Genomic DNA, 25,204 nt, shown 5'->3' on the forward strand with positions numbered 1-25,204 from the left:
GCGAAGACATTTCCTCTCGCCGTGACAAAAAAACGCACCCTGTTTCGGTAAATACCGAGTCACAGCTCACACAGCGTATACTTATGTACAAGTACAGTGAATATACAGTAGGTTTGAAGAATCTGGGTGGTAGGTATTGTTCTCTGTATTCTTACTTTCTTAATTTAGCTTTTAAGTGGGCAGAACCACCTGAGATCCACTCAAGAGGAGATGGTTGTAGGAGACAAACGACTGGAGCCAGAGAGATCGGGCTTGTGTGGAAATTTGTGATGCGGAAGATAGTTCGAGGAGGGAACATGTCATAAAGTATTCTTTCTTTTTTTACAAGCTTCATCTGTTTCTAACCATGTTGTTGCCCCATGGAGCCTTGTGGGTTTTTCTTAACATTTCAATATTGTGTGCCGTAAAAACCAGGCGAGTTGTCCAAAGGTGAGGATGAATATTGTCCCAAGAAAAAAAAAAAGAAAAAAGGTAGGATTTTATCGCCACAGAATTCAGGTCGAGAAACGTAAAGCCATAATATTGGCAGTAAAGATGTCTCCTCCAAACTGACAGCTCCCAAACCTCAGTTCATAAACCTGTCTAGAGATTATGTGCATGGCTGAGACGCGCAGTCTAAATACTTGGCCAGCAGCTCAGCAGTGGAAACAGTTTGTGCACGACTCTATTCACACCGTTGATGGTGCATCGGAGAGAGCTCAATGCACCGGTCTACGTAGGGTCCATACGTTTCTATGAGGGGCAACAACCAGACTCAGCTAATTCTGCTGCTCCTTATTTGGCTGCGTCCTGGCACACGCTCGCTTTCCCATGGCATGCCCCTGAGAATTTATTCAATATGCAAAGTGAATGCAACATTGTGTTCAAACAATAATAAACGGTTTGTGTTCGCGCTCCCTTTAAACTTAAAACCCCAACCCCGCATCCAAGATTCCAAAACGGCTGCGTCAGTGTAACCATAGCGCTGCAATTTGGATAAATAGTGAAGATGAAAGCCGAATTACGTTTTTACATGCCTTGGAGACTGCTTGCACATTTTTCTAAAAGCACCGATGTCTGGGTGTGTAATTACACACTAAATGCTGTTTTTTCTTTTTTTAAGGAAGTATGTGTCGCTGCACAAACATTACAACCCGAGCGAAAATGGGCACATTGCACAAAGGCACGCCCCAGATTTAGAGTCCCTGCACAGACGCCACAGAGCACAACAGTGCTATTAAACTAATCAATGGTCTTTATCAGCAGTTCCTGACTTTTTTTGGGCTGACAGTTTGAGTACGTTCCTCTGAAAATGAAGCCGTGTCTGACCCTTTCCACCAGCCCCATATAAATGTGATATATCTATGACGTGTGGGCAGTTGAGCCAAAGTGATTTGTCTTTCTCCCGTTGTTTCGATTAAAATAAATTTGCGAGGCATTAAAGAGCACAGTCAGAAGTGGAGAGTAACTTAATACATTTACTTTAGTTTAGTTTTGACAGACTTGTATTTCACTAAATCGTTTTAGTTTTGTGCTATTTATACACGTCTGAGGTGAATATATTCACTGATCATTGGGGTGGCTCAGAGGGTAGAGCGGGCCGTCCACTAACTAACTGCTTATACATTAATGATAATAATAATTGTATATAACTTTATATATAACTATAATACATGTAATAACAGTATAACTCACATAAGGGCATTTTCTACATTATTCTCATACTTCTAGCAGGACTGAGAATACATTGCAGTATTGTCAGTTTTACTTCGGGTAATGGATCTGAGTACTTCCACCACGACTGCGTACATGTTAATGCATCAAATAATTAATTATATATATACACAGAGAGAGAGACATCTATAACACTTGAAATGTGGCCCGTCCGCATGATGACAACTTTCATTATTTTCAGTCACGCATGAGACTTTGAATCTAGAGCGTTTTTTACATTGTGATATTAATAGTTTTACTACAATAAATATTCGGAGTGCTTCTGCCACCTCTCTGTAAAAACATCCTAAAAAATGTCACAAACAAATAAAGCCTGGAGGAGAAAGTATTTTGCATTATCTCATGATAATCACATCTGACCCCTCAGATTTCTCTTGTGACCTTTTCTTAGGGGCTTCAGACCAACAGGTTAGGAACCGTTACTTTGCCCCTTTCATAGTCGTGTTAATATATAATTTTCAGCATTTCAGTTTGTCATGAAAAAGAGCGAGACTGTGACTTTTTTTTCTTTTTAAAGCATCGCTATGTAGCAGTATCTGAGCTGGAGTGTGAAGCCATCCGACCTTTGTGGGGGAATCGGTGGGTGTCATCGCGGTTGTTTGAGGGGGTTGAGCATCCCTCCAGTGTCAGGGGGACAGAGAAAAGACACGGGGAGCGATGTGTTAAATGCAGGACACCCCCTTCCCTCCCTCGTATTGTTTCGACAACATGGGGGACATCTGGCAGCGGCAATACAACCCAGTGTTGAGGTCTCCATCCTCTTTCTAAAGCAGTGAGCTGTGCAGCATTGAAGCACTGTCGGCATATTCTCATGCTAATACCCACAAGGCAGCAGCAGATGTGAAACATTTGGTTCTGTTCTTGTTCACTTGTAAAGAAATAATGTGGCCCGTTATCTTTCTGTCGCTCTTTTTTTTGTTGTTGTTGTTCTTCTTCGTGTCATAAAGATGAGTTCATGGCGGAGGCCATCGTCCTTGGTGGCCCGGCTTAAAGCCGCTCGCTTGTGGATTCTCTCGGCGGCAGAAAAATGGTCTCACTCATGTTTTAAAGATCTGATGAATAATTCGTCGAAACATGCAGCTACAGTGGAAAGTTGTGGGGACGGTGCGCGGAAAACAAACATCTCTAAAATTACCCCTGTGAGCACAACAGCAGCTTCTACATGCTGGTCTGCACAGTTTGTGTGTGCTTGATTTTTCGAGTGTTACACTTTTATGCCCTGTTGTGTGTCTTATTGTGAATGTCAGCTGTTTAGCATTGCTTATAATTAAAATGTGCATTCCTATGCTCAGGTAATGGTCGAGAAAGAGATGTAAATTATGTCTTGTGCCAGTTTCTACTTTATCTAAGTGTATTTGTTAATGCTTATAATGAATAGGTCCATTCCTATGCACATGGAAATAAGATGCAAGTGATGTCAAATAAAATAAATGTATTAAAATGTGAGTATTCAACTGTTTTTTGTTTGCACCTTTGCAAATGCGTCTGAGCTCTTTTCGCAGTATTTAACTGTCACTTTATTTTGTGCATGTTCATCCCCGCAAATTTGTCTGAGATGCTGTGTGAGCATCACTTTTTTTAATGTGAAAGTTTTTGTGTTAGTTAGTGTTAATTAAAGTGTATTTGTTAGTGCTTATAATAAATGTGTCTATTCCTGGGCACAGGAAAAAGACACTTCATTGAAATAGATGTATTAAAATGTGAATACTTGATTGTTTTTTTGCAAGTTTGTGTTTCTTCCTGCATGATTTAATCACAACTTCATTTTGTGCATAATCACTCCAACACATTTGGCTGAGTATCATTGGCTCCTGTGTGCCTTGTATACTTTTATGTGCTGTGATGTGTGTTATTGTGAATTAAAGTGTTTTTGTTCGATCTTGTGTGTTTCTGTTTATTTCTGTGCACCGGCTAAAAGAGATGTCGATGAAATGTGGCGATTTTTGCAAGTCTGCACATTTCCGCCTCAGTCGTATTTCATTGTGTATTATTTAATCACAACTTTATTTATTGCACGAAGATTCACTCTTAATTTGGCTGGGGATGCTCCGTGTGACCCCGCCTACCTGGATCACCATTGGCTCCCGGGTTCCTCTCTCCTCATCCCATTGGCCGGGGACGTGTCCGTCCAGCATCCTGACATGTGAGACAAGTTTACAACTGTGCACACGTGCAGCTCGTGCATCAGGGTGACGGTGGTGTGATCAGGGAGGAAGAAGAGGAGAGGTGTTCACCGAGTCCACACAAGCACCTGTGCGCTTTTATTCTGAAAGTCTGCCCCCCTCACCTGTGCGCAGCAGGTACCACAGAGCTTCACTTTTATTCTGGAGCCTGTGGAGACGGACGTGTGTTCCATCCCCCGCACAGCCGTGGATCGAGTCTCCCTCCTCGGTGTCTTCATGGAGAGGAGGCTGAGCAATGCGCGCCCAGCATGGCTGTGGCTCCAGCAGCGACCACCCAGGGACCGGTATGGCTTTTAGCCGCATCCGTAAACTGGACGCCCCGTCCCGCGGCATCTTCCGGAGAGCGGCGGTCATGCTCGGCTCCCTCCTCGCCTCCCTCTTCCTCCTGCACTGCCTCACCGACCGCTGCTGCACCATCACCCCCGCGTCCGCCTCCGCCTCACCGGGCCAAGCCTCCTCCTCCTCCGGGCGGCTCTTCGAGGACCTGAGGTCGCTGAGGACCAAGCGGCTGGTGTACGAGTGGACCCCCGGGTCCGCGCGCTCCTCGCCGGTGCTCGCGGACCCGCTGGCCGGGGAGTCGCTCCTCCTGCCGCCCCCGGATCTAGTCGCCTCCAGGAAAGTGTCGCCGAGGTTCGCAGGTAAACTCAGTCCGCTCGGGGAGGGGAGCAAGAAGCTGCCGCAGGCTCTCATCATCGGGGTGAAGAAGGGAGGCACCCGGGCTCTGCTGGAGTTTCTCCGGGTTCATCCGGACATCAGGGCCGTGGGAGCGGAGCCGCACTTCTTCGACCGCAACTACGAGAACGGGCTGGAGTGGTACAGGTGAGGAAACACGTGGAAACACGTGAAAACACGTGAAAACACGTGAAAACACGTGAAAACACATGAAAACACATGAAACTGAGTTTAAACAACACACAGTATTTACATGAACTTAAATTCACATGTTCAAACTGAGGCTGTGCACAGAATTAATTATATCTATTTTATAATCTTGCTCATGATGATAAATTATGTTTTTCCAAATTTCCACAACCACATCACTGATAAAGATTCGTCTACATAACCCAGAAATCTGTATTTAACGTCTCACTCGCTGCTGGTCTGATGATTTATTAAGTTACGTTCCCTGTGCTTTCTTTAGATGATATCAGGCTGCTGGGTTTTCTGCACATTTTAGGCTTGACTGCCTCTAAGTTGTTTTCTGAAAAAGAGGAACAGCCTGAGTCATCTGAGGAATAAAATATAAAGCAGAGTATTTGAATAATTTCCATGAATTGTAATTTTGAAGAATTAATGCTTCATTAGTTAATCTGCTTGGGAAACTTCCTAAAACTTTTAGTTTCTGTTCTGTTTTTTTTTTCTAAATGTAACTTTATTTCCTGTCTTGCACTTTGTCTGTTCCTCACTAAACATACATTTCACTTACTTCATAACTTTAGTATTAGAAGATCTGAATGAAATTTGCTGTTAATAATTAATAATTAGTTTACTAACAGATATTTTAACACATTTTTCCTTTACATTAAATCATAATTATTATAATTAACTAATTTAAACAGTAAAACTGACTTTTTTCTTTTCTGACATGTCAAACTTTCAAAGTGTCAAAGTTTAGATTTGTGCACTATTTAGAAAGTACAAAACAATAAATAAGCACAAGTTGAAAGAGGAATAATAATTACACCAGAATAGATTTACAACAAAGTGTATGATATAAAAAGAGTGAATTGTGCAAAGTTCATCAAAACTTTTTATTGATTCAAAAAGTGTGTTTTTTTAATAAATTTTTTTCACAGCCCTAAATATTCAAAAGAGTCGGGATTTGTTTTCACATGTTTCTCGACAGAAGAGAAACTTTGGTCCTCGTGGAGGAGTGTGCTCAGTTCTTCCCCCCCCCCCCCCCCTCGTCCAAGTTGAATTTGTGATTGATTTCATGTGTCACCGTGTGTGTGTGTGTGTGTGAGTGTGTGTTCACATTTCCACAGGCCGGTGGGGACTAAGCTCCCCGTCTCCGTGGCTTCTCTGTCTAATGGGGCATCGCCGACATCGCAGCTCTGTTATTAAGAAGGATTAGAGCCATAATGAAAGGTTACCTGAGTGTCTCAGGAGGTGTAATTCACCTTCTGATTGAGTTAACACTGCACACAGCACCCACTAAAAGCCCACGGACAAAACTTTTACTCTCACTCACCGACAACTCCCCCCGGGGGCAGCCTCGGCTAACTCACCCCCTCTCCCCCCCCCCCACAAAAACCACTCTGGCTCTCTCCCATCTCCCACTCACACACCTCCCTCTTTGTGCCTCTCTGAGAGTGAACACTCTCTTTTCGCCATCACTCTTTCACACCCCTCTGTTTACCTATTCATCCATTGTGGGGGGTTTATATCCATGAGGGTCCCATCTATCCCGAGGAGTTGCCAAGATTCCCTGGAATTTGGACCGTGCCTCCGAGGACGGGCCTCAGTGCCGCTTTCGCCCATAACGCTGTCCATTTAAAACAGAGGGCGCTTTGAATTGCGAAGAGGAATAAATAAGTGTTAAAACCGGCGCGGCTTCCTCTGCAGGAGTCCATCTTGTCAGCTGTCCTCCACGAGGTCTCTGAGTCTTCCCGTTCGTAGCCTGTGTGTGTTTTTCGTGGAGAAGCTGTTGATTGAGTCGCATTCATGTGAAGTTGTTGGCTTGGAGTGTAGACGTTCGTCAAAACCAGGAGGTCGTTCTGATTGCACCGCAGAGAACCGGACGGGCTCTTCGTCAAACTCGTCACAATCTCGGTGTGTTTCGGGGCCGCAGCTACAGCCGTGACAGCTTCGAGGCTGCGAGGACGTGTGAAACTCGTCTGACGCTCGACAGTTTAAAAGTCCTGCAGCCATGTTTAATTCTCCTTCAAACTAAAATGAAATATAAAGAACAACCTGTTGGTGTTTGGGCAAAACAAGGATTTCTGTGTCTAATCACTGTGTCCAATTCCCCTGAATTATGCCGTTCCCTTCATTAGCAACAGTGAATACTTAAAACGGGGAAGCTTCCGTCTCGGGAGACTCTTTGTTTATTGTCGAGGGCTGATATGTGTCCTCAGCATGAATCACTCGACTCCGTCCCGATGGGAATGTGTGGAACATACTTTTAACACCTCTAAGCTCCTAATGTGACGTGGCAACATCTACGACTCGTCTTTTTCCAGCTTTCCCAGGAATTATACTTGTCTGGCTTGCTATGGGAATTTTCCATCAAGTCAGTTGCACACCCGAAGCTGTGATGAAGAAAGAAATCTGTAATTTGTAGAGACGTGGCTGTCAGAGCAAGAAACACTCTGAAGGTTTTAAATGTTTCACTTCACTTGTAATTTGCCAAAAACTCTGAAAAGTTGTGCTAAATTATATTTTCACCATCTGCATTTATTTACTTATAAGTGAGACCTTTATTTATTTAATGTTAGTAAATCTGCTCATGTGAAATGTAATCAGTTCTGCTGAATGCCAAAGAGGTTATGTTTTCACCCCTGTCCCATTGTTGGTTGTTTCTTTGTTTGCTTGTGAGCAAGATTATGCAAAATCCACATGACAGATTTTCACGAAACTTGGTGGAAGGATGTGGTGGGGGTCAGGGAAGAAGCCATTCAATTTTGGTGTGGATCTGGATCAGGGGTCGAGCTCAGGAATTTTTTTACCTTCTTCAACATTGCGAGACAGGAAGTTTTTGAATTAACAGATTTATTGAATTTATAGACTTATCTAGGAGACTGATTTTTAGAGTCTAAGTGTGTTTGTGCTCTACTGAGTGACATTCTAGATTAAATATTTAATATATTGTCCCTATTCCAGAAGTCCCAGTTGTGTGCTCTTGGTAAAATCCGGCCTTTTGTCGAACGCGCCCGGGCCGGCTCGCTCAGTTCAGCCAGTGTTCCGTTTCACTACACATTTCTCAGTGGTGTATCCGTACAACCACACACAACCTGTCGGGCTTTTGTAGAGGAAATGGACACTCGGAGTGAACAAGGAGGTCAAGCACAAACAGTGTAAACCGAAGGGGAGGTCCAGGCCGTGGAGTAGTCGCGATTATGTTTAAGGTCTACTTGGGTTACTGAACGCCCAGTTTTTACTTGTCTAGACCCGGCCACCGCAGTCCCTGTTTGATGTCTGCAGACCGGTTGGATCAGGCTTCACCAGATAGATCCCTTAATGGGTTAATTACCCTTCAAAAAACACGTGTGACCCATTAAAGACGAGGACAAGGTGGCTCCAACTCCGCCACACGTATATTTATCTAGATACAAACCAACATTCACACACACACCTCTCGACTCAGACTGGCTGAAAACAGACATGAACTTTGCCAGGAAATAAACAGGAGTGTGTAGCTTATGTATCAGCAAAACCTTTGTAAAGTTGACCAGAGTTGTTGTTTCCCTCGTCTGGTTCTTCTCTAAAGTTTCCTTCATGTGTTCACTATTTGAAACCATGAGAAGCCCAAATGAAAAGATCATGCCCGGCTAGAAAAACTGAAAAGTCACGTTGAATTAGGGGTTTCCCTGTTCATAAAACTGGCCTCGTTTGAAAGGATGTTCTGTAATGGTAATAAAACAAAAAGGGTCTTAATCATACAGTCAAAGCAGTGGTCCAGTGTGTAGCCGGGTGTGTATTTGTGTGGACTGGGAGGCACGGCAGCTTCAGATGAGGATGTACACGGAAGAAATAAAAGACTTTAGGCCAGTTTGTCCAAATACAAATCGAGGCAAAATTGCAAATGTAAGGATTCATATTTATTTATTCATTAGTGATTCGAATTTTCCTTTATTGGACAACATATTTGTCAAGTGCTGTTGAATGCGTAAAGAAATGAGGCCGGTGTCCAAGTTTTTTTCGTAAATGTTGGCTTGGCTTCACAGTGGGTGTCAGTTAATTGGGTGGCAGAGTTTAAACTGTGGCCTTGTTCGCTGCTGCCTGACGCTCTTACTTGCCGTTTTGAGCCTGTTGACGTTCGGGGGAACCAGTGGAAAGCATGACACAACTGTAAATGGGAGAGGCTCGATGTTAACGGTCAAAAAAAAATTTTACTGACGACTTCTTCAGCTGGTGGACTTACAGGATAATAAAGTTGTTGTATAGCAGTCACTTTATAACGGCGGGTCCTATAAATGTCTAAACCAAGAATCGTACGACATACGACACACGTTCTAAAGTCTGTGCACACTTTTATTGTGTATCTGCACCAGGTGGTCATAACAAAACCACACACACCCGCTGAAACACGAGGCCAAATTTAACTGTGTGTGTGTGTGTGCACTATAATTCCATATTTATGTCAGCACACAAACTGCAAGCACCTCCTGTGTGCTTTCGCCCCCCCCCCCCCCCCCCCCCCCCCCGTTGGCCTTGGTTGTAATCTGGCCAAGAAAACAGGAATGACATGTTCCTCACAGTGTCAAATAGAGCAAGTGAGTTCAAAATAGTTTTAGTCTTCACCCCTCGCCCCACTCTATACCCCAACTCTAACATATCTCTCTCACCTATCTGGATTTATGTAACCGTATTAGCCAGAATCACAAGAAACATCCTGGAATGTATTTTTCTGGTGTTATTTATCTGTGAGTGCAAACCCTTAAAAGCTGTATCTCCACGGCCTCTTTAGAGAGACTTTGAAAGGAGATATTTGTTTTAGAGTTTCTCCACCGCACAGTCGAGATTTTAAAAACAGATTTAACTCATTTCCCCTGATTCACCCCCGTTTGATTTATCCTGTTTTTGCCTCTACGTTGGAAAATACCAGGCTGTAATGGAATATACTTAAAGATCCCTCAAAAATGGTTTGGGATGGTAATTGTTTTTAATTTAATTCAACATGTTTCAGCATGAAACAGGATGTTGGAATTAGACTTACTTTGGAAGGGAGATTTTTTTTTTTAATGTTGGGACATTAAATCCGGCAGGTCTACCTTCAAGTTTAAAATATAGTCCTTTTCATAATAAACCAGTTTGGTCTTGTCAGCCCCAAACTCTCTGTACTTAGAAAACTTAATACAAATTTTTTTTTAAGTGATAATGAGAGGAACACAACTACATGTGCTAACACAGGGGCAGGTCTGTGGATGGCAGGTGGAGCAGGGAGGACTGGCGGAGGTGGAGGGGTCACGGTGTGGGTTGCAGAGGGCGCGCACACAGCGGACGTAACGTGATCACCAGAGACCTCCTGAACATTAGCTCCGAGCTTGCCTTTGGATTGTGAAAGTGATTATCGTAGGGTATAATTGTAAAACCGGGAAGGCCACCCCTTGCTGAAGGCATGCAACCCGCTAACGACTGCAGTCCCCCCCCCCCCCACACTCTCCTCGCCAACTCCTTGACCTCCGCCACCCTTTCCGACATCTTTGCGTGCCCTTAGCAGCTGACCCTAGGAGGCCCCATGCAGGGGGAGGTAGATAGAAGCAAGGGAACTATCCACAGTAGTGCCTGTCAGCAGCTGCCCTCTGGCATCCAGGGAATCTGCCCCCCTGATGGTTGGGTGAGGACAGGCAGCAGGTGCAGGGTGCTCCGCGGACACCACCTGGATCTCCACCAGATGCTAACACCTGATGAGTTCACCTGACGCACCTAAAATAAGAGCTGTTTGTTGTCGTCCCGCAGCCCGGCAAGTCATAAGGGAGCACGGGGGTTGCTGCGGTGCAAATATTTCAGGTGTCAAGGATCAGGAACTCCAGGGGCTTTGATGAGCACGTGAAGAAATGGAGTGTGATTGATCGCGGTCAGCAGGGTCGTGTGGAGGCCTGCCACAGAACGTGCCACCCTCAGAGTTCACAATGCCAACAGATGGTACTGTAACATTAAGATCAGGTTACAGTGTTTCTAGGTTTCGGTTGTTTATTCACTTTTGGGTTTCTGTGTACACTCGTCAGAAACCTGTTTGACCCCTTAGCAGCTGTCGGTCCTTTTATGAGGTATTAGCCCCAACATTATGAAGCGTTTATTCTGGGATTCATATTTCAAATGGAGCACGGGAGGTCACTTTTTATTGTCCTTTGGCTATATGGAAATACGTTGCTCTGGAAAGCTGAAATACACAGTAATCATTTCAGTCGTATCGTATCGTATTTGATCAACTGTGACGTTAACGTTTCTGAAGCTGAGATTTTTGACCTTTTTCCAGACATTGAGTTTCACGTCCGCAGCTCAGTTTTCTGCTTTCGGGCGGGATACCTGAAGAGCTTTACTAGTTTAGCGGTTTTCAAGCAATGCCCATGAACCTCAGTGATTTATTTCCCTGAACTTCATGGAAACCTGCCAGGTAATATTTTCTAATATCACAGCAGTTGTGCCCCCAGGCACTTTACAAGCAGTACGACTGAAATGGAGAAAAAGGAAGAATCATGTTAGCAATTTTCTTCCTGTTCTAGATTTCTGTTCCTCTGTGTTTCATTCTTTTCTTCTTGGCAGCCCAAGGTTGATGGAAGTTAAGTGTTATCCTTCTACAAACAAAGAGAGACTGTAACCCTATCATTTGGCCTCGGAGAGTCAAGGGGCTTCATACCAAACTGCTTCAGCTCCCTTCGTAGCAGCGAACTAAACAAACCGCAAAAAACAACCGCCAGAATTCATGCATATCGAGACTTTCAGAGGATTTGCCAGAGCGCTTTAGGATTTCAGAATTATGCAGCCAAACCCATGTTATTTGGGCACAGAAGGGCTTGGTAAATGATGCATGGATGGAGCATATACGTGTTACAGCCCTCAGTGGTGCGGATTGGCAGGGCAAACCAACGCCTCAGCGTGATGGATCTCTCTTTCCCATCTTACAGGCAACAGCTTTATCACAGGACAGGGAGCCCTCCGTATTTTCCACCAGAGAGAGAAAGACAGAGACAGACCCAGAGTGAGGGAGAAGCAGAGCTGTGGAAAGCCTGGGAACCAATAAAAAGAAGGAAGCCCTCTCCTCTTGGGTCCTCCATTTTCCGTTCCAACTGTAGTGTTTTCTTTACCACATTTTTTTTTTCTCTGGCACACATCTCATTCCTATATTTCAAGTCCCCCCGTAAAATTAAAAAACATTCAAGTGTTTACTACTCAAGGAAGCTCGTCTTTCCAGCCCTTGACTTCCATTCACTTAGCAGGGAAGTCTTTTACCCCTTTCAAGGGTCTTTTTAAGGTTTACTGACCAAACATGGAATTGTTTTCCTTTAATGCTTGTGTGCTCAAAGGCACGGGCTGCGACACACTTGCCATGTGTGCTATCTGCAGCTGCCTGTGTGGCGATAGGATGGCACCAGGCATCCTGTTTCTGTTGCTCCAGTAGGGCAGGGCCAGTGCCAGTCGCTTTGGCAGAGTCCAACCCTGCAGACATGGACAGAGGCTATGCCAGACAGCACCTCGGGCACAACCTCTATGTGACTGCCCAACCTCTGTCTCCATGCAAAACACGGAATTATACCGTAGCCAAGACTGAGACGTTTGTGTGTGTTTCTGAGTGTGTGTGGCTCTATCGAAAATTAGGCATTGGCATTGTTCTGGCACGGCCGACAAAGAGGCCAACACATTATTTCCTCAGATGTTATTTTTCAAGCTTTCAGCACCGCCGCTCTGATGTATTCTGTATATTCCTGCTAGATGGGGAAACAAAGAGTCGCGTGGTGGCGATGACTGAAATAAAACATGCTGCAGATTAGGGTTTGGCAGCGCCGCACGCCACGACCAGAAATCCTGCAAAATTTTTGAAACAGCTAATAACGGTGGTGAGTGGAGAGAGAATGACAGAGTGGCATTTAATCTGCCTTGAGAGATGTTTCATTCAAACACAAGTGCTGCGGATCCTCGGCATGTGCCGTTTTTCGAACAAAAAGCTACCTGGTTCCTCAAGTTGAAATCCAGCTGTTCAAACAAACGCTTTACACAAAAGTCTATTGTGTTGCGAATGAAGCAAGGTTGCGTGGCACAAAAGAGACGTTCACGGCGTCATACCGCCTGTTTTCTCTTTACACAGCATCGATTAAAACGCATTAGAGATATTCTTTGAACTCACTCAGAGCAGTTTCTCTCTTTCATCGAGTCAAACCAGAGTCATTACAACCCCAGCTGCTCTATTTTTAATTTCCACCACCATTTTATGAAAAGACGGTGTACAGCTTTTTTCTAACTACCCCCCCCCCCCCCCCCCCCCCCCAAATGTCAGGCTGCTTGATTAAGGAGAGGAATGTGTTAGAAAATGAGTTTGCCAACCCCAGACCCGTTTATTGATAGATGGAGTGCAACAGCACAGTCTGCGTCTTTCTACATAAAGATGGAGGAGGGTGATAAAGGGTGTGTGTGGCGCAGAGGCCGTGATTGATATGCCCACAGAGGAGTGCAGGGAAGCCACCCAGTAATTCAATTAATCTTAACCTGGACACCAGTAATTGCTACTGTAACTAGCTCTGACTGTACATTAGACAGGAGGGAAATTGCTGTCAAAGGAACGTGTCTGGCTAATAGAAGCAGGAAGCCACATCCTCGGCGCTCTGGAGTTGCACAAAGGGGCTTCTCCTTCTTTACTATTATCCTTTCTCCCAGAGATGAGTATTTGCATGTTAATGAGAGGAGCAGGGGGGGGGGGGGCAGTTGTTAGGGAGAAGTACGAGAGAAGTTGGAGATGAACTCTGCCAGAAAAACTGTGGGGCGAAAACAATTCACTGTCTTCTCAGCAGCAACGTTCAAACAAATAGTTCTGCATTCAACATGAATACAGACCAAATCTAGTAGTCTTACATTTGTTGAAATATTTTCTTTCTTGCTAGTGCTTAAAGATGCATGAAGCTTCTCCACTTCCTCCCAACTATCCCGAATTAGAAATGTCTCTAAAAATCAAAACTCAACCTTATCATGAGGACTGGAAATAGATATTAAAGCTTCTCTGCCTCTGTCTAAACTTAACAACATCTGCCAAGAAACATCTAAATCTAAAGAATAAATTTAAAATTTGCCGTTTTAGGGGCTTCAGTAATTGACTATTTCTTCTTTTGTACAGATTAAAAAAAACGACATGGTTGTCAGAATTCGTTACCCATGGACAGAGCCAGGTGTTCCCCGTCTTTATGCTAATCTAAGCTAACCTGCCGCTAGCTGTAACCACATATTTAACAGAGACATGAGAGTGGTATTGATCTTCTCATTGAACCCCTGGAAAGACAGTTTTGGCACATTTTGTAATCGTAAACTTCCTGAATGGAAATTGAAATGCAGTCATGTCCCTGAAAGCTTGAAACACAGGTGTATTCTTTATCGGGTTCAATGATCCGACCGGGTTCTTTGTTTTTCTGCTCTTTCGTGTCGAGCTCATGTTGAACTCCGTAACAAAAAGCTGATGTATTGTCAGAAATCCTTTGAACACACCCTGGGGATATTGATCCTATTGTTTCCCGCAGGAGCAAGGCGGCGGTTTGAAGGTGTTGACCTGTAGAGAAAGAAAGACATGACTTCTTTATGAGCTGATTTTATGCATTCTCTGGAAATTGGACACCTCGAGAACAGCGCATAAATCAAGTTTACAGTAAAAAAAATCTATTCTCCTTGTTTCTTTTTCATCAAACTCTGTCTTATCCGCCCTCTGACAAGTATTAGTTCCCGTGCGTTCGAGCTCCCGATCCACTGCCAAACATTTGTAAAAACCTGACCCAGTTATATCAATACCTTATGTTTCATTTCTGCATTATTTCAGTGCGTTGTATTTATGCAGCTGGCTTGTTCTGGGTCAGCCTCGGTCAGTTTGCAGGGTGTAGGGTGCATCAACACTGTGGAGCCGGCGGGACTTGACGTGAGCCCAAGTCATTTTAAGCGTTAAACATGTGGTGGGGCTGCGGCTCATTATATCATTATGTTGTCAGGGCGATTGTTAATTCTGACATCTTTGATTCGCGCAGTCACATCCTCCTCTGCGGTCACATCGGGAGGAGGAGGAGGAGGAGGAGGAGGAGGAGGAGGACGAAGCCGGTTATTACGAGCCAATCACCAGCGTGGACAGATGTACGAGATAGGAGCTTGAGAGTCTTCGCTGTCGAGGCGCTTGTGTGTGTGCAGCTTCCTCCGCCACCTCCTCGGACACGCCCCCACATCAATTATTAATCCAGCCAATTAGCAGGGCTGCATTATTCACCAGGAAGCTGTGATCACATCCATTAACAGCGCCGCCTCGCCTCACTGTGGTGCTTCCCATGCGGCCCTCCCACAGTCCCCCTCACCCGGTGGACGTATTTGACCACCGAATTCTGTTTCCAGCATATTCATTCATTCCACCATCACCACTGTGCAGGCTCTGGCTCCAAATTATGTCAAAATCGCCAGAAGGCAGAAACTTGTATACGGAATATTTTTGACTTTGTTTTTGTACAACAGGAGGAAGTGGAGATGCTTTTTTCCATTTTCACACACAGTCGATGACGTGCACCACCACAGCACCTGTTCCTATGTGAAATGTAAACATTAAAGACAGCAGGAGCCTCGAAGACAAAGACAAATTTCTATTTCCCTAAATAGGTTTTCATTATTTATTGGTTTAAACTAAATTAATAGAACTTTCATCCATCTTCGTCTGAGCTTACGTGATTAGCACTGTAGCCTGTCGCTGTTTACAAACGAGAACATTGTTATTGTTCCATCTTTAGCTCTGAGGAAGAAGAGGAAGTCATATTTTTTCTCCGGCCTCCTGCTGTTTCCCACAGCTCCTCCAGTAGAGCTGGGATTGCTTGTCACTGGGATTCATGGACCCACAAATCGCTGAAAAGAATCACTTCCTGTTTTTCCTGTGTTTACCGGACTCACAGGCCGGTAAACGCATTCGATAAAAAGTGATTTATTCTCATTTGCTTATCTGCTTAATTGATGTCCCCCAGGTCCCCCCCGACAGCCATGATTTCATTACACAAACAATTTAGAGAAGTTTGATTAACACAAATGAGAGTGCAGGGCCCCCACTGGTTCACATGTTGCTCCTACACGTTGACTCCGGCTCCACCCTTGTTCCACAGCCATTAATAAGCACTCGATAGACAGTAGCAAGAAAAAAAATAATTATTACTCAGTTAATCACAATGATTAATTTTGCTTTGATTAGAAAAAACTTCGCTGTGATTCAACATGCGTTTCCCACCTTGCTGAGCTCTCGTCCACTGGGATGAGCACATATGATGCTGATTCAACATCCTCACCCTCAACTTGATTCTCATTGCGGCCGTGGAGATGCAGTCGTATTGATTTTGTAGTTTCGGATTCACAACGAGCAGTTGATTCATGGCCCTTCTGAGACAACTGCGTGTAATTAGGCTCATATCGTCGAGGGTTCACGCCACCATCACCTCGGCTGTAGTGGTCCTCGTTGATGGTTCTGTGCTTTGTTCCTCCCACCAAATGTGGTGTGAGCGCTAATGGAGGGGCTTAAACACACATGCACGTGCACTGGAGAGCACACATGCATGCACACGCAAGTCACACACACACACACACACACACACACACACTCTCGCACAGACTCTGTGGCTGTCGCGGGCAGGTCTGTTTCTGACATACCATTTATTACATCATGTTATTTTCCACTCAGCCCAGCAGCAGCAGCAGCAGCAGCAGCAGCAGCAGCAGCAGCAGCAGCAGCAGCACCAGTGAATATTCCCTTTCACCGCCCGGCTTCTGCTCTTATGTTTCATTTCTCTTTCTCGTTTCCAACTGGCTTTTAAAACAGGGGTCGGTCCTGGCAAAGCGTAAATCCAGCACGAGGGATTTCCCCCCCCCCCATCACCCACAAAGCTTTCTACTCCTGGCAATCGAGTGCCAGGGAGCGTTTCTAGCTCTATTTCTCTCTGATGAACTCTTGGATGCACATGACAACAGGATTGCACTTTAGAGGAGTGTGTTTGAACAAATAGGTGAATGTACGAACACGCACTCGCAGACACGTTCAAGGACACGTACCGTCACAACCATAGTGTGTTTGCACTCACACATATCACAGAGTTTTGCAGCAGGTGATTCTCCGGTCAGGCACGATCACAACAACACGGAAATCTGTTCAATGATATATTATGATATATATATTTGTTTACAGCACATCGACGTCTCACATGCAGCTCCTCCAGATAGTTTCAGGAGTTTACCCGGAGTTCAGTGCCAGTGTCTGAGAGCAGCTACACAAATATAGATGCTGCAGCGGTTGTTTGCAACACTTTCACTTTTGCATCACCCCCATTTATTCTGTGGGGTTGCTATTGCATTACAGCCCCATAATGTAAATGCAAATGTGATTGAAAGTGGTTCATAATAGCCTCCATTTGACTGTCATGAATATGAATGGAATTAATATGCATTTCGTTTTGCTTTGCTTCTCTTCTCCGTCACTGTGTGTTCTCTTGAAGGATCGTGCACACCCGGCCCCTCCTCGCCATTGTCTTTGCACTCTATTTATTTGTTTTCTAATTGTGATTTGGATGGACCACATTTATTCACGCCACGGCCTCCCTCTGCATGTGCGGCACATCCGTCATTCAAGCCTGGCAGAGTTTGACTCAATAACAGCGCAAATATCCAGCCATTATCTCTCTGTGGAGTACTCCCTCAATGTTAATGTGTTTTTAGGACGATTAAATCAGTGTGAAATATTGAAAAAGAACCCCCTGATTGATAACACGTGTCCCCTCCCCCTTGAACACCTCATTTGCCAGATCCACGGCGGAGTAGCTGGGGACCCTGGGTACATGAATCCACCGGCTCACGTGAGATTGGGTTACAGCGCCGGCTCGGTAATCAGACAGGCCTCTGTGAGGCTTAGAACATTCGTTATTGGAACGATACGGGAAGAGAGCTACGTAGGCCTCGCCGCTGTAATGGCGTAGATAAATACACCGCAGACCTGCTCGCAGAGGAATGAAGTGCAACATCCCTCAAGGAGATAACTGTTAATCTATAGCCGTTCAAGTGTAAGAGCCTTTTTTTTTAGTCAGTCTTCTGGCTCAGCTCCAAGGCTTAACCATACGAGCACTGGAGGTAAAGTATTAAAATGAAGCACATACGTTCTGCAGAAGAACCCGATCATCTGGATCCCATGGCAGCAGGCTTAGAACTGTTACTGTGCATTACGGCGCCGCTCCCTTTTGCTCTGTCACTCACGATTAGCACTGAGCGATACGCTTGAAGTCCCAGTCATGGTCTTAGTAAGGATATTTTTCATGTGAATACGAGTACAACGTTCCCAGTACGATTGTGGTTGGGAACGAAAACATGGTGATAAAGTTGTTTTCCCAGAAACAGGTAATTAATTGATGACTCACATAATTATTTCAACCAAAGAATACAGAACTTCCTTGTTACAGCATCTTAGTTTTAAGGGTTTAAAATAAATGGACTAAGTACAAACCCCTTTGAACCAGGCACCTTGTGCAACGACCTTTTTTCTTCCGTGATACGAGTAAAAGTAGATTTAGACATATCTTCAATGCACTTTGGCCGTTTGCTTAGATTGTGATGAATCCATTGTACAAATTTGGGAGCAGAAGACGAAAGTGAAATAACAGATTTCTTGGATATGGCATGCAAACCAAATCTGATCGGATTTTGAAATCACTTGCGTTCCCAGTTTTGTGTCATTCTTCTTTTTTTTCTCACTGTCCAGTTCCAGCAGAACGTCCTTTTTAACAGGGAGAAACCGTCACTCCACCATGTGCATGGTCCTAATCCCAACAAGGGGGTTTTGCCCTGTAATTATTTTACATTTCTAAAACCATCCATCTTAGCTCACAGAGAGCTGACAGACTCAAACATTAGCACGTTGTCAGCAGCTCGTCAGTTCTCCATCGCGCTTCATATTATCTTGCACCCTCGGTCGGGCTTCCCGGATGGAGTTACCTCTCTACGGTCTCTGGAGGAAGAGGTGGTGTTTTCCTGTTGTGTGACCAGTTTAGCTCAACTGCGATGGGGCCTCCTGGTTTCTCACTGGGGGTCTGTTGAATTCTGGGTCACAGCCCAGCCCCGGGCGATGGCTGGCCCCACATGAGTTTCTTTTATGTCGTTTTAGCCTCTCTGACATTCCACAGTGGGTAATTTTTTACTTTTCCTTCAGCTACGACCTGTTCTTCATCTGGCCTCACCTCACTGGCACTGCTTACCGTCACCACGAGCTTGTGCAACCGGTGCTGATAGCGCTGCGACCTCACACACCTCGACATCACCTGTTCGTTATGCATGGCCCTGCTGCCTCAACAGAAATGAGCTGCACGAACTTCCATTTTCCCTGGGCTATTTATTTAATGGATAATGCAAGGGACGCAAAATGGAAATCATGCATTCGACCATGTCTTTAACCCCAGCTCCTCCCTGGCTGCCTTCCCGAACTGCATACATTCTCATCTCCGGCGAGCATAAATCATTTCGGTAACTTGTTATTACCAAACTCATTATTTATTCTCCAGGAGGTTTAAGGTGAAGCAAAGAGAAATCCCTATCAAATATTTAAAGCTCCTAGATGTGAGTAAGCGAACATTATCTTCATCGGCCTCCCTCTGTTCCTCCGAGCAGCTACGATCTAGGAAATAAAAAGCCGGAGAGATTGTGCCGAGCCCGTTTGTAATGAGTTTATGTCAAAAGAAGCGATAAGAGGGAGCATTCATACATGCTAATCTCTGCCTCTTCTGCGGTGGCGGGACGGTGCAGAGGGTGCGAGCTCAGCGGTGCTCTCTCGCTGTGGCTTGGCACTGAGACGGGGGGGGCGACGTGACGGTGCCAGGCGCTTTGTATTCCGAGCTTGGGTTGTAGAAGGATGCAAGGAGGGAAGCAGGAGGAGGGAGAAAATGAAATGGCGTGAGGAGGAGACAGTGAGGGAAGAGAGCTCGGAGACAGTGTAATCACTTCTGCACTCTCCCCGATACTGCTGTCTGCCTGATGCTTGACTCTTATCCCATTGCATTCTCCGCGCTGCCCTCTCCCAGTGTCTAACAATGTCTTTTCTTCACTCTCTCTCTCTCTCTCTCTCTCTCTCTCTCGGCTCAAACAGAAACTGGAGCCTGCAGGTTTCACGTGCGTTGCATATGTGCAGCGCCGTTTTTTGCTATCTTGTTAACTTTTCGTTAAGCTAGGTAAGCTTAGACTCTTGACTCCGCGTGCACCTAAAACTGTTTAAAGTTAACTGTCAAATATTTGGCTTTCATTGCGTTACAGCTATCGGGTTTCGTGTGGAAATTATGTGTTACCGACTCCTGCCCTCTGCCGCCTGCAGGTCCCGAGACAGAGTGAAAAAACTGAAATGCAATTCGGCACGATGGCAGTTTAAACCGACACCAGCGGGCTCGCTGCTGGGAGGCGGTCCACGGCGCCTGGGAGTGAAATAGAAAAGATGGTCTGAGTTCACAGCGAGACGATCTGCCAGCCCCCGTCTCCTCCAGCTCAGTTGGCTAAGATACTACCTGACTAATTTTGGCTTCTCTGTATGCACAGAACAATGACTCCTTTTCAGAAGTCGTTCTATTTTAGAAAATCCCAGGCGGTTTACAGTCAGAGCTCTCAGAAGTACGCCAACAAGACTCAGACTCGGGCTTTCAACCTGTCAAATTCTTATTTTAATTGTGTGTGTGTGTGTGTGTGTGTGTGTGTGTGTGTGTGTGTGTGTGTGTGTGTGGTACAGTGTGATTTGGAAAGCAGCTGTATTATTATTAGTGCATTGATATGCTCACCTGTCTTGTGGCTATGAGATAGAAATACAGTGGGAGATTAAAGCAGACGTTCTGAATGAGATTCTGGTTTTGAGGACACACATGACACCGTCGCTACGAGCTTTTCATCTTGTGTAAATGTGCATCTGTGTGGTTAAAGTGACGTGACAAACATATTCTGATTTATGGTGTAGTAACAATGACACACACACACACACACACACACACACACACAAACTGCTCTGAGCCTTTCTTTTCTCAATTTCTTGATAAATCCCTAAATATCTTTTTTCAGATTTTTACAGATTGACCTCTGTAAAGCTAGAAATATTCCCTCTTTTTCTCTTCATGAAAATCAACAATAAGCTGATCATATTAACACATATTGTGTGTTCTCTATTAAAATCTATTAAAATACACATTTAGTGACATGTTACTCCATTAAAATGAATGCAGGGAATGTAGTTTATCCTTAATGTGCAGTCCGATCCGAACCTACCAGAGAGAACTAGCTGAGTCCGATCCGAACCCGACTCGAACCCCCATGTTTTCCATGATGTGCAGTGTAAGAAATCAAAGAGATCCCAGCCAACATGACCGACCTCAACCTGAATCCCAACTCCACCGAGCAGCTCCCTCTACCACCTCAGGCTTTTTAACTTTGCAGAACTTTTTACATTTACAAGAAAACTGAAACATCATACATCTCCTTTAAGATGTTCATCCTCTAGGAACCAGTCACAGATGGGTCAGGGATCCCTGACAGCACTTTTTGGTTTTAAAATGGGATTTGAATATTCAATATTGGCAGCTTCGTCTTTTACTGTAAATGCTGCACAACAATGAAACCTTCTTAAACCCTCCTCCCTGTATCGTAACCATGACACTACGTCACTGGTCTTTTACAGGAGCTCCCCACTGGATGTTAATCAACTGTTCTGGTGAAACACAAACCAAAGCGAGTCCGACTTACAGTGTAATGAAAAACAGATGCGAGTGAAAGCAGCTCCGGGTTAAAGAGGAGCTGTGCAGTGCATCGTTGTTCCCTCGGTCTCGGGGTGTTTACAGCAGGTTAATGGAGGAATGCTTGATAAGGATAAACGCCACATTGGTAATGAGAATGAAATCGCTTTTAAGTGAACGTAGTAACAGATTCACACGTTGCTGCATTATTAATGCGCTAGATGCACTTTTAGCTGCGGCCGTATTTTGAAGAAATCACCCAACGGTTTCAGCACATTCCCAAGATTCAGACAATCAGATGTTCTCGAGCTCGTCAGCGTTTCTTCGCACTGATCATGATAATGAAACTATTGTCCAGGATTAAACCAGCTTGTGTTTAAATGTGTTTAAATCATTAAAAACCTGCAGCACCTTCTCTCCCACAAATCTTTAATGGAAAAAGAGACACTGCAGTTGAGCACCAGGTGAAAAACACTGAACATCTGCTGAGTTTTAACCCCGATAAAAAAGAGTCAGTGTCAAATGGTTGAAGTGTTTGTTGGTGAAATCAATAACGTTGCACTGAAGAGGAGGATTTTTTTTTCATGCACGCTTGTCTACAAAGAAAGAAGAGGGGGCTGGGGAAGGGGGGGGATTGTTGTTGGAGGTTTTTTTTTTTCGCCAGCCCATCATTTTACAGCCGTGCTCGCAGAATGATCTGAAACCGGGCTTACGTTATCAGACTTCAGCCTTTTAGCCACATTCTTGAATCACGAGCTAAAGCTTTCATGTCTTTTTTTTCCTTTCTCAACGAGGCCAGTAGCAGCAGCAGCAGCAACATCAGCAGCAGCAGTAGCGGCGGCGGCGGCGGCGGCAGTGGCACACACACTCGGGACGCGTGCCAGCAGAAATGAGGCTCGTAGCGGATATCTTTTTAGTGACAGTCTGTGCGGCGTATTCAGCGGACTGAAATGTTTATATTGAATGTTTCAGCAGCTTGAAAATCACCATGGTAATGGTCCCAAAGACAAAAGCCCTAGCCTTTTGTCATGGGTAATTATTGCAGAGCGGTCCCCTCAAAGCCTTCCATTTGGCTCTGAACAATTTCACATTTAATTTTGCTCTCATGCATTTGACACAGGGCTTTTTTCTTTTTTTTTCTTAATTTTTTGTATTCAAATCAGCCTTGAATGTAGAATTTAAATACCCATTGAAATAGTTTCCGTTTGAGGCGAGTGGTCCTCTGTGATTTTGTTCCCGTCCCCCGCCTCAGATTATTCCAGTAGCAGAAACTATGGGATGGAGAGGGGCTATAGAGGGACCACTTGAAATTCCCCGATGGAGCCACCTTCACTGTAGAGCCGAACATTCAAGAGACACAATACCTTTTAAAAATGAGCTTCCGGTATTAAGCCCGAGTTTAGGTGTCTTATCTCCCCCGAGCTGATGAGACCTTTAAAGACTGACTTGGCAGAAAGAAAAATAGCAGTGAGCCGCTGCCAAAGCTGATCCCCGCTGAAGAGTCGTCTCCACATGCGCCGTCTCACACGCCGTGTAACTCCGAGCAAGTGGGTCAGGGAAATATGAAAAAGTAATGTGAGCTCCGTGTCTGAGAATCTGCGGCTAGAGGAGACACGTACACCCCATGTGATGACATTAGATACAATACAGAGCCGGTCTTTGGGTTATATTTAGTGGTTTAGCTCTGACTTTATAGTCATTTGTTTCAAAGGGACATAAATCACTAATATCAAAATAATATAGCTCCTCTGGCCGCTTTCAGACTCTCCAGGCTTTTACTTGGTTTACGCTGAGGCCACACGTCACTGCACTTGCACCTTTGCACCTGGAGATCCAAGGAGTACAGGTACGGATTCGAAATCAAGCGTAGAAAAGCACCAGGGGAGCCGTATGTTCATAATTCACCCGAATCAGTGCATCGCTAACAATGTCTCAGATGTTTGAGTCTTGAACTGAGCAGCGCTGAGAGAAAATAAACAGCTCCAGGCTACAGGAGAAGAAAATAACAAATATGGAATCAGTGAATATCTACAATATTTGAGCAATAGGGGAATTGGTTGAAATTATTATTGCATCAAGTAGCCTACATAGCAGCAGCAGTTTCACTATTACCCAACACTGGCTTTGTTTTCTGTAGCTCGATGGTGGTTTGACTCCAGTGCTTTGTTCCAGGCTCAAATGTGCTGCCATGAAATAAAGCACAGAGAGAACAGTTGGTCGTGGTCTCCAGAGGATGAAGCCCTTTGGTGGCTCTGTGACTTTTACCTCCTTCACCATCATGAAGTTGTCGACATCATCACTGCATTGAAGATACTGATACAATTCCTAAAATAACAAACCCCTGTGAATACAAATATAATTAAGGCCCTGATAATTTACAGTTTAAACAAAAACTTCATTATTAATAACTATAAATAAAAAGAAAACACAGATACGACATAATGCCTCATCATAATAACACACTAATATGACTAATTTGTTAAGGACAAACTATATAAAGACATGATTTAAAACGCCCAAAGGGTTTTTCTGTATTGTTTAATCTGCAAACCTAGAGTCAGATACAGATACTACACTGGGACAAAATTATAAACGAGGTTATAAATGGGATATTTCTGTCTGAGTCTGTTTCTTTTCTCATTTCTATTTTTGCTCCCTGCTCCTCATCCCTCCTGACCCGTTGTCACCCCCCCCCCTCTTCACCTCTACCCCTCTCCTCGCTGCTGATACGCTGCCTGAGCGTAGACGGGAGCTAACCCTGCTCCTCTGCCTCTTAAAAAGCTTCCAATGGCTTCAACGTGCATCCTGCTTCCTTTTTTTACTACCCTCAGTCACTCTTCCTCCTCTGTTCGAGGGGGTGAATTATTCACAAGCAAGTTGCCATAAAGATAAAGCGTATTTCTCCCTCCCCTTATGCAATCAACCGGGGACACTCGGCGCAGAGGAAGAGAAAAAAAAATAAGGATTCTGTTAAAAACACTTCTGATAAATTTATAAGAACATCCTGCAAAGCTAACTCTATAAATGTTTTACCGAATCGCATATAGGAAAGAAGAAAAAAAAAATACGAGCGGTTCAGCGGTGTCCAGCAGGGAGATTTATTTACACGAGATTTTATGTAAAAGATGTTTTCACCGCAGTGTATGATACAATATTATTCTTGTACTCCATTTATAATGAAGTTCAACCAGTAACAAATCACAAAGGTCTGATTATTTTTCTCTGTCCAGACATTATTTATGAGGTCGCTAATATTTGAGTGCATATAAAAAACAGAAATGTTGCGAGTGTAGCCAGACGTTCGACTCAGATAAATTCTAATGGCAACAAGCCAGCGCTGTTTTTTTTGTTTTTTTTAGTCTGAGGCTGCGAGTGTGTGTTTGAGATGTTGTTACCAGCCGCTTATCTTAAGACAACTGAAAATAGACAACACAACTTTGTGAGGGTTTGTACATTTACCACATTGACTGTTTCCAGTCTGCTGTCGTGTTATTGATTCGTTCTCCTGTATTGTTGTTCCTCTCCGTCTCGGGCCTGCAAGGGAGGACAGGAGGCTTCACCCTCCTCTTCTCCATCCCTGGGAAGTTTTTAACAAAGTTGTTTTTATTAATGACGCCAACGTTTAACTTTTAAACCATTATCCTCCATCTTCAATCTTAATTTGCAGCTCTCCTCCCTCACAAAACCTCCACAGGACTC

At 44.4% G+C, this 25,204-nt stretch overlaps 1 protein-coding gene across 1 annotated transcript in view; it reads left to right on the plus strand.

The window, feature by feature from the left end:
* Nucleotides 1–3,888: 3,888 nt before the first annotated feature.
* The window catches only part of si:ch211-216b21.2 (heparan sulfate glucosamine 3-O-sulfotransferase 3A1), a 28,291-nt gene continuing 6,975 nt past the window's right edge, over nt 3,889–25,204 (plus strand). Inside the window, exon 1 of the mRNA XM_034570941.1 lies at nt 3,889–4,715. Within this exon, the coding sequence (XP_034426832.1) occupies nt 4,132–4,715 (584 nt within the window). The 5' untranslated portion in view covers nt 3,889–4,131. The remainder of the gene's footprint in view (nt 4,716–25,204) is intronic.

This window comes from Hippoglossus hippoglossus, chromosome 19, assembly GCF_009819705.1.
Source record: "Hippoglossus hippoglossus isolate fHipHip1 chromosome 19, fHipHip1.pri, whole genome shotgun sequence".
Taxonomy (NCBI): Eukaryota; Metazoa; Chordata; class Actinopteri; order Pleuronectiformes; family Pleuronectidae; genus Hippoglossus; species Hippoglossus hippoglossus.